General features: G+C 34.3%; 1 protein-coding gene across 1 annotated transcript; it reads left to right on the top strand.

Annotated features, from left to right (window-relative positions):
- Nucleotides 1-8,056: 8,056 nt before the first annotated feature.
- Nucleotides 8,057-10,108, top strand: LOC110776235 (uncharacterized). The gene is made up of 2 exons (XM_021980789.2): nt 8,057-8,403; nt 9,726-10,108. Exons 1-2 carry the CDS (start codon nt 8,220-8,222, stop codon nt 10,004-10,006), a joined length of 465 nt encoding a protein of 154 aa, XP_021836481.1. The 5' UTR covers nt 8,057-8,219; the 3' UTR covers nt 10,007-10,108.
- Nucleotides 10,109-10,331: the final 223 nt, after the last annotated feature.

Here is a 10,331-nt window from a genome sequence, read left to right as displayed (position 1 = left end):
AAGGAACGCACGCACCCGCGCAGGCCTTGCGGCCCACATGCGTGAGCGCTGCCTCGCAGCCCGCGCTGCCTCGCAGCCCACGAGCATACAGCCCGCGCTGCGCCTACGGCCTTGCTGGGCCTGGCCTTGCGCTGGGCCTGGCGAGGCTGTGGCCTTTCGTGTTGGGCGCTTGGCTTGCTGGGCGCGAGCCTGGCTTCGTGCTGGGCCTTTGTCTAGCAAGCCTCGTCCGATGTTAATTCGTACGATGCGCTTCCGATTAAATTCCCGGTTCCGGAATTCATTTCCGATACGAACAATATTTAATATTTCCGATTCCGGAATTAATTTCCGTTTCGAACAAATATTTAATATTTCCGTTTCCGGAATTATTTTCCGATTCCGATAATATTTCCGATTCTGACAATATTTCCGTTTCCGGCAATATTTCCGATTCCGGTAATATTTCCATTTCCAATAATATTTTCCGATACGTACCATGTTTCCGTTTCCGGCAACATCTACGACTTGGATAATATTTACATTTCCGATACGATCCATATTTCCGTTTCCGGCAATATCATCGTTTTCGGAATATTCATTTCTTGCTTGTGACGATCTCAGCTCCCACTGAAACCAAGATCCGTCGATTCCGAATATCCATAGATGGAGTATTTAATGCCATTAAATACTTGATCCGTTTACGTACTATTTGTGTGACCCTACGGGTTCAGTCAAGTGTAAGCTGTGGATTAATATCATTAATTCCACTTGAACTGAAGCGGCCTCTAGCTAGGCATTCAGCTCACTTGATCTCACTGAATTATTAACTTGTTAATTAATACTGAACCGCATTTATTAGACTTTAACATTGAATGCATACTTGGACCAAGGACATTATTTCCTTCAGTTCGCTCCATGTAATTTTCATATACATACAAAATATTAAACATGGTTTGCATAAGGATTGCACCTTGACTTTGAGTATAAAGAATAAAACGTTTACCACTGAGCTATTACATGTTTCATGTTATCATTGCAAAAAAAAAAATTGTTCCTTAAATATTGCACCATTTTGATTTTTAAACTATTCATACTACGACTTTGATTATTTTTTGTGATTTATACGTAAGAAAAATTGTACTCCGTAGTAATGTCATGTGATCATGTTAGATTCGTACCGATATTAATTTCTAAATATCAATCTTTGATGATTTTTACTTATTCATAATTTGAGATATAATTTGAGATATTAAGAGTTAAATTAGCATGTTGGAGAAGTAAAAGTCAACCATGGTCCAATATTTAAGGAACGGATGAATTATAAGTAAATATGAATGTTATTAATGTAGTAACTCGGGTATCGCTGATATGCCTATTTTATATAGTTTTACCCCCCGTTCCTCGTTGATTATTTGTTTTAATCGCGCTTTTCGAAGTTTTTTTAATACTAATGTGCTCCTTGTAGTGTGTATGTAGTTTTAGGTTTATCATTGTAGGAATTAGCATGTTTGAATGCATTTCCTATTCATTTGAACCACTGCAAGAGATGGCCTTTTGAGAGCACGAACATTGAGTTGGAAGAGTTTTGAAGTAAAGCGAATAATGAAAGAAGTAGAAAAATAGTCCACTCTTTTAACCGTAACTCAAGTTATACAAATTTAAATGCAGTGATTTAAATTGGGTTGAATGCTAGACTTCAAGATCTTTCCAACGAGTGGTCACTCGCCTAATTTAGACGAATAACGAAGGAGATATGTTGTTTTGAAGATAGAGAATCGTGTAGTTTTGCATGCGCGCCCGATCGGGCGCTGCTACGTAGCTGTTGCAAATTGGACGAGCCGTTTTCCCGATTGGGTGACGATAACCCCTGTCGCGTTTTATCAAGTTTAATGATCCGGTTTTAGTTTAAGTTTTAGGAAGACTTATTAGAGTTGGAGGAACTTATTATTTATCATTTTTTCAGCATTTTTAAGTACTTCATTTATTTTCTCTCTCTAAAAACCTATGTTAATTACTCTTATAAGTTTAATCCAAGTTTCAATCTTTCAGTTAATTCTTCGCTCATCAATTTGGTATTGATTCATTCCCTATTTTCTTATTCATTTTCATTTATATATGCTTTTATTAATAATGTTTGTTTTATTTAAATATGTGTGAGTAGTTTAATTCTAGGGTTTTGGGGATTCATGAATTAATATGAAGGGATGTTTTGTTATTGTTGATTGTTGGTGTTGTTGATTACTTTCCTATTTATTGGTTATATTGCTATGCAATTAGGTTTGCGCATGTTTAATTGTTATAGTTTGCAATATTGAATTAATAATCGAGAGATGCAACTTGATGTTAAAGCTAGCTAGTTTCAATAGGTATAACTAGTTTTAGTAAATTGCGAGAGTATGTTATTTCTAATTCTATGATTAATATCGACTCGAGATAGCATGTTAATCCGGTTAATGGTTTCATTGATTGTTAATTATTGTGTTTCTATCATTCCAGAATATTGTTCATCGGTGAACCTATACCCTAGGCCTTTTATTATTGATATTCTCGTTGTTTAATTATTGTCGTAGTTTAATTACAAACCAACCCTTTTACATATTACCAATAGTCTACACCTCCTTATTAGTAGTAGAAAGAATGTTGTTTCCCTGTAGATTTGATCCTGACTTCCCTTGTTATTTCATTATTTGGTTAGTGAATTTAGGTTTATATTTGATAAGGTGATACGACTTTAGCCTATCAAAAGTTGGCGTCGTTTCCGGGAAACAGTTTTGTTTTATTTCTAATTGTCTTTGTAGTCTAGATTATTTTCTTGAGTTTCGGAGAACTTCCAGTTCTTTGAGACCATGTGTATGTTTTCTTTTCTTTAGGTCTTTGAAAAAAATTGATTATTATTCTCTCTCAACATGAAATGAACCCTTTTGGGTGTATTTCGATAGACTAGGGGATTTTCTTGGCTACCACAATTGTAATTTTTGGGATTCTTGTAGTTTTTCTTATGGTGGTTTAAATGAGTGTACAAGGAATGTGATTGAAAGTAGATTTAATTTTAATTTTCGAGCCTTGTCTTTGGATGATGTTTGGGATTACTATATGTGGTTTGCAAGGAATTCGTATGAGCGTGAAATGGTCATTCATGTTCCATGTGCTAATCCAAATTATGAGCATAATCTACATGTTTCTAACCCCTCTCCCTTGAATGTTATAATGAGGTGATGGTTCCATACCCATTTGAGCCAATGAGGACATTGTCTGATTTAGCTTTGGGGTGTTGTTCATAGTTTGTGTGTATATTAGGTATGATTTCTCTTTTTCTCTACCTTTATTCTATTTCTTGCTTTTTGGTGTGCTTAGCCTAGTATTGGTTTCAAGTTTCAAAATGCAAGTTTCATTCTTTGTTTTAAAAAATGATTACTAAAATGAGGAACTTTCACTCATGAAAGATTTTCTCTTTACAAAATTACAACAATCATCGTACAATCTTACAAAATCCAAACCTTTTCAAAAGTTCAAGGATGTTTATGAAAAGTGCAATCCCTTTTCTAAACTAGAATATATGAACATTCAAGTTCATAATACAAAATTCAACGTTCATGTTCAATGATGTTTAAATGAGAGCAAACTATCTTTAAACTAGAACATTTCAAATCATGGAGTATGTTAAAGATGAGATTTTTCTAGCATGAAATCTCTTAATCTTTGATGTTGAACCTCCCTTTTCAAGTTCAAGTTCTATTTCAATGATCAAAATCAATGACACTTTAAGATAAGCAACTCATATAAAGTTAAGATTTTTAGAGAATTTAATCCGTGTCGGGCACACTTATTAGTAAGAAGTTGTTTGACATTCGAATTTCAAATACAATATTGCTATTTCAATATCGCAATTTCAATAACGCACTTTTATCCGCTTAATTTGCTTAAATGATGATTGCTATTACTATTGCTCTTATTATTACTATGATTGCAATTTCAATATCGCACCCTTTACTCGCCATTTTCAAGGCGATGTGGTTTTGCACCTAAATGGTGTTGTACGCATTTCAATAATTCATTTTCTACTTGATGATGCTTTACTTGTTTATTGCATTCATCACCCAACATCAGGGGCGGCGCTTGGGCGGTGCGAGCAGCGCGACCACGCTAGGCCCCCCAAAAATAAGGGCCCCCAAAATAAGATATATGCAAATTGGATTACAAAATGTACAATAAAACCTTCATTGGTGCAGTGGTAGTGTGAGGTCCCAAGCATTCACGATTGCCAAGTTCGAATCCCCGTGATTGAGCTTTTTAATAAAATATGCTCTCCACTACTAACCTTTTGTAATTTTCTTTCTTTTTCCAATAATTTCTTTACTGATCCCCCTTTGGACTGATTTTTTAGCTTAATTTCTTAAGTTCAAGACTCCAAAACAATTAAAATATGTTTGAATATAATTTACTACTATCTCACTACCTTTTTAATCTTTACGTTTAGTATCATGCATATGAGTTATCAATTACCGAAAAATGAATTTGACCCTAGCTTAAAATAATCAATTGACACCAATTTTGTCACAATATTAGAGGCGTAATTGTCCATTATATTACATTATAAAAGGACACATTCCAAACGAAAAGAATTTTAAAGGGACCATCTATATTTATGTATGTGTAACCTTTGCTTATTAAGGATGAGTAATTGCCTTAACAATTTTTCAGTTTTGAAAAATTATAAGATATACAAAGTATTAATTTTTATATTTTTATTTAAAATATTTGACACTATCAAAAAAAATTAAACAAATTTAACACGTTATTTTGGGTGGTTAGTAGTTTTGAAAAAGGGACATCCAAGTACTCAAGCGTTAAGATTTAAGTTATACAAAGTACTTAAAGTTGAAACTTTAATACTTCGTATATACTTATAATTTTTTTTCATCCCCTTTACATATTTAATAAAAAAAGGGCCCCCAATTTACGAATTCGCACAGGGCCCCAATTTTGTTTGCCACGCCCCTGCCCAACATGCTAAATACAACAAAATACAAAAGGTTATATATTGAGTTTTGATATTTCAAATGTTCAATACTGATTAACGTCATTATGATAACTCTAGATTTTGGCTCCCTTTGACCGGGTGGGGTTGTAAAAAATCAAGTCAAAACTACGAGTTTTCCTCTTCGATAAAACGGGCAACGTTTAGGTCTTTGATGAGTCCTAATCGGGGTTCATCAAATTTCCTATTCATTTGAACAACTGTGTGTTTTATTCCATGAGAATAATAGAGGTATATATAACTCCAATAAATAGAGTTTGATTGGAGAATAATAAACCTTAAAATGTAAAATATTATAGAAAGATAGTAGGAGTATAATGGACAATTTTTTATAACAGATTTCACATTTTTTTTTACAAACTTTTGTATAAGGCGGTCTTACGAAAAAGACTGCCTTGATGGCAACCTAACATGCTACGTAAAATCTGACGTGGCAGAACTATAAACTTTTTTTTTTATGAAAATATAAATACCCATTTTCTTCCCATTTTCATTTCAAAACCCTAATTTCTTTCTCTCTCCTCCAAATCTCTCTGTCTCTCTCCTTAAACGCCGCCATACTCTCATCAAAATTGATGACGGAAATGACGAAGCAGGCGGCGGAGCTCCTCCACTTTCCAGCGGAGATATTACGGTGGCCGGCGAGTAGCGCGAAATGATAGAGAATAGCGATGAAGGAATCAAAAGAAGGAGGAGAGCCGCTCTCTTGCCGTAAGAAGTCGGTGGCCGACGGGATAGGGAAGCAAGGAGCTGCGCGGCGAAGGAAAGAGATGAAGGAGAAGTGTCCGTCCTTGCCGTCGTCGCCTTCCGCGTTGGCGTTGGTGGCGTTGCACGGGTTGAGCCGCGGGTGTTAGAGGCATTGCGCGGGTCACCTCCTCGCAAAGCTGCGGCTTCAATGATTTTAGGTTTTAGGCCACCGCAAGATCCGCCGCGGCCATACTGATTTTTGATCTCGTCGCCGCCATCAAGATTCGAGAAGGAGTAGAACGACGAAGGAAAGAGAAGAAGGTAGAAGTCGATTATGATGATAAATGGCGAAGGAAACAGGTTTGATTTTCTACAATCTGTAGATTTTAATTTTATTTATCTGAAATTATCATGTTGCCGGATTTTTTGGATTTTGATTTTTATGTATGCGATTTTGTTTTTGTTTTGATTAGGTTTATGTTTCGTTTCGATTGAATTGTTTAGGTTTTTCTAATTTCCTCTTTTGATTTAGGTTTTTTCTATTTTTGAATTTCTGACAGGAGGAGGATTTGCCGCTGGTGGTTGCTTCTGGTGGTTGCCGTGGAGGCTACAGCCGCCACCCTGGTGCTGGAAGTTGCGGTGCTCGGGACTTGCTGGTGCTCAGTGTTGTTCATGTTGTTGGTGTGGTAGTCGGACTAATTGATGCAGAATGGAAGCCTTGCGGTGGCTGCTAAGACTTGCGGTGTCGCGAATGAGCAATTGATTGCTGTTATTTAATTAGTTTTAGGTCTTTTGTTTCAGTTAAGAATATGGTTCTTTTAGTTAAGAATGTTGATGGTTTAGTTAAGAATTAGTTAATTTCAATTCGAATGCTTCTTTTAGTTATAATTGATTTTGTTTTAGTTACGAATATTGTTGTTTTAGTTAAGAATTATTTCATTTTAGTTAAGAATTATCATCTTTTAGTTAAGATTAAATTTCTGAGTTTTAGTTAAGATTTTCTGAAATTTAGTTAATATTTTCTAATTTTAGTTACGAATTTTCGAGTTTAATTTAAAATTTCTGATTTTCTATGTTTTAGTTATGAATTTATCAGTTTTAGTTACGATTTTCTTGGTTTTAGTGAAAGTTTTTTGAGTTTTAGTTACGTATATTTTAGTTTCAATTCAGGGCTTTACTTACAATTTTCTTGGTTTTAGTTAAGATTTTTTGAGTTTTAGTTATGTATTTTTGAGTTTTAGATAACGAATTTCAGAGTTTTAGTTAAGATATAAAATTTTAAGCATTGAAACTAATTAGTTAAGCAATTGAATCAATTAGTTAAAAAATTAAACTATTAAGTTAAGTTTCGGAATCAATTAGTTAAGCAATGTAATAAATTAGTTAAGCAATGTAACATATTAGTTAAACCATGCAAGCAATTAGTGAAGCATTGAAAACAATTAGTGAAGCACTGAAACCAATTAGTGAAGCACTGGAAGCAATTAGTTATACACTGGATTTAATTAAGTTAACCACTGAAACTAATTAGTTAAGTTTGAGATTCAATTAGTTAAGCAATGAAACTAATTAGTTATACAACGAAACCAATTAGTTAAGCACTGAAACCAATTAGTTAAGCAATGAAATCAATTAGTTAAGCATTGCAACTAATTAGTTAATATTTTATGAGTTTTAGTTAATAATAAGTTTGTTTTAAATTAATAACTATTCGACTCATAAGTTTAACTATTTGTTTTTATACCTTAACTATTTTGTTATTCAATTTGTTATGATTTTATTTCTTTTAGTTATGTTTTACACTAGTTTAGTTAGTACCCAAAAAATTTAAAAAATTTAATTTCGAAAAAATAAAATAAAATTTAAGCCTGAAATCAAATTAGTTAAGCTTGAAGTCCAATTAGTTAAGCTTAAAGTCCAATTAGTTAAGCTTGAAGTCCAATTAGTTAAGCCTGGAAATCCAATTACTTAAGCCTGGAAAAAAAAAAATTGGAAAATTTTTTTTTCAAACTTTTTTTTTAAAAATTCGAATAAAAAAATAATAATTTAAGCCTGAAATCAAATTAGTTAAGCCTGAAATCCAATTAGTTAAGCTTGAAGTCCAATTAGTTAAGCCTGAAGTCCAATTAGTTAAACCTGGAAAAAAAATCAAAAAAAAAAATTTCGAAAAAAAAAATTTTAAAAAATTTTTGAAATTTTTTTTTTTAAAAAAAAAATTACATGCTGACGTCAGCATGACGTCAGCACATGCGCCAACATGGCTGCCAGCAAGACTGCCAACAAGGCGATCTTTCATGTGAGGCGGTCTCACACAAAAGTTTCCGTTTTTTTTGTACTCGTTGTTTTTTTACGGTAGGACTCGTGAAAAGTCCAGTCCAAATCCTCACATCCACCATTAACTACTTTTCTGAGGAGAGGTCAGCAAAAGTAATTGGAAAAGAGGGCGTAGACTAAAGGTGGTTGAATTGAAGTAGTGAACTCAATCAAAGCAAAACAAGAATTAGATCCAACGAAAATGATGAGAGAATCGATTTCTGGTCTTCATCTTAAACTTTCTAGTAATAATTTTACTCTACTTTTATTGCTGTTGCTGGTATTGACTCCCAAAGCCATTGCTTGGACTGGTGAAATTCGAGGCAGAGTTGTTTGTGATGTTTGTGGGGATTCTTCTATTGGACCTGAGGATCATGTTCTTCAAGGTAGCGCCTTTTTTTTAATTGTTTCATGTTGTGGGTCGCTTTTTTTTTTTTTTTTTTTTTAATCAAGTATATATTAATGTTTTCCTGCTTATTTTGGGGTAAAGTTTGAATTTTTGGGGGATTTAGTGAGTATGTTTGATGAGTTTGTATTGATAATATGAATTGGGTTTTTGGATTAGCAGATTGTCTTGATTTTTTATGGAATTTGTTGTTGCCGACAGTTTTACTGTTCTGTTCTATCACTCTATTTACTGCTGAATGAATGCCGACAGTATGAAATGAGGTTTTTCTGAGAGCAATTTTATCAGTAGTTAGTTGGTAATTTAGAGCTCTTCATAGATTTCTTGTTCAAAGTCTTAGGGTTTGCTTTTACCTTACTCATGTAATTATGATGATAGTAATTTTGATGTGGGAAAGTGATCACTTGATGGGATACCTATTGTTGTATATTGTTTGAAGAATCCGTTGCAGACGTGCATACTCGAAATGTTTAGTGTGTAGGAAATCTATATTTTCTCCATTTCGCGCTAATGTGGACCGCTTCAATATTTTGTTTGTAACATTTGAACTGATGTTGGACTACCTGGTTGTTAAAGGACATTCAAATCATGTCGATATACTTGAACGGTCATTGCCTTCTGGAGACAGTTGCCATTTCACATTTTATATCATATGATTGCCATTTGATCTTGTGGATGAAGAATTTCAAGAAGCTTTTCGAAGATATACACTTAAATACCATTTTCTTTTGGAGATGATTGTCACTTGACTTTAGATCTGATGATAAGCCGTTTTTCATTTGCCATTTTTCACTTGTGGATGAAGTTGATTAGAAGATATGATTCCTATTCCTGATTAGGATGAAGTGTCAACGTAAGTAAGTGTTATTTTTTCTGATTCTAGACAGTTAAAATGACAGAGGACACCTTATGTTGAATTGTTAACATCATTAAATTCTAGACGCGAATTGTGGAATGTGGTTAGATGAGTCATGAATAGCAACCCTTTTGATTTCAGTTGTATCCTTGCTGAGTATTGGTCAAGTCTTGGGGACTTTCATGTCATTCTTACTAGGAGATTGTAGATTGTATAGCTATGAGATTGCTGAGTAGGAAACTTGTGCAGGAATATGTAAGTGATGTTGAAAAAACTAAAGAGAATTGCTTTGCTTTTGTGGGCCTCTGAAGTTACTATTGGTTATTTTAACAGCCAACCTTACAAATAAGAATTACTGCAGTATGCATGGACTATGGTTTGTCATTTTACATATATTCTTCCTATTAGCAATGTGTTGGGTCATATGGGTTGTTGTGTTGATGCAGGGGGTGAGGTAGCTGTTCTATGCATAACAAAATCTGGGGAGGTTGTGAACTATCAGGCGTTCACAGATTCGAAAGGAGTATATACAGTTGCAGAAACAATGTCTGAAAGCCAACGTTGGGACGCATGCCTAGCACGACCAATAAGCAGCTTCCATGAGCGTTGTAATCATCTTAGGGATGGAAGCTCGGGTGTCAAGTTCACTTATAAGCGTCCTTCTGGTTATTCTTACACTCTTAAGCCGTTTGTTTATCAGTTTGGTAATACCCCAATGTACTGCTAAGCTACCAAGCTACATTTTTTTTGGGTGTAATCTATGTAGTATGCCCTGCAACCTGCACACAGTGAAGATAAATAAATGATCGAGTTGCTGATTAAGTTATTATTCTCTATGTGTGACTTTGTGATGAATGATTGTTATGGTTAGGGCTAGAAGAGGTTGACGGCTTCAAGAATTGAGATGAGTGATGAGTGATGAGTGATGACTTAGAGGATCTTCTGTTTAATTCTGATGTACTGCAGATGTTGGTTACTACTCACCAGAAAATCAGAAATACGCCACTCTAAGAAAATATGTCTGTAGCACCCACATAGGAATATAGGATCCA

Source organism: Spinacia oleracea, chromosome 4 (genome assembly GCF_020520425.1).
Source record: "Spinacia oleracea cultivar Varoflay chromosome 4, BTI_SOV_V1, whole genome shotgun sequence".
Taxonomy (NCBI): Eukaryota; Viridiplantae; Streptophyta; class Magnoliopsida; order Caryophyllales; family Amaranthaceae; genus Spinacia; species Spinacia oleracea.
This window is presented reverse-complemented; position numbering and strand designations above follow the sequence as displayed.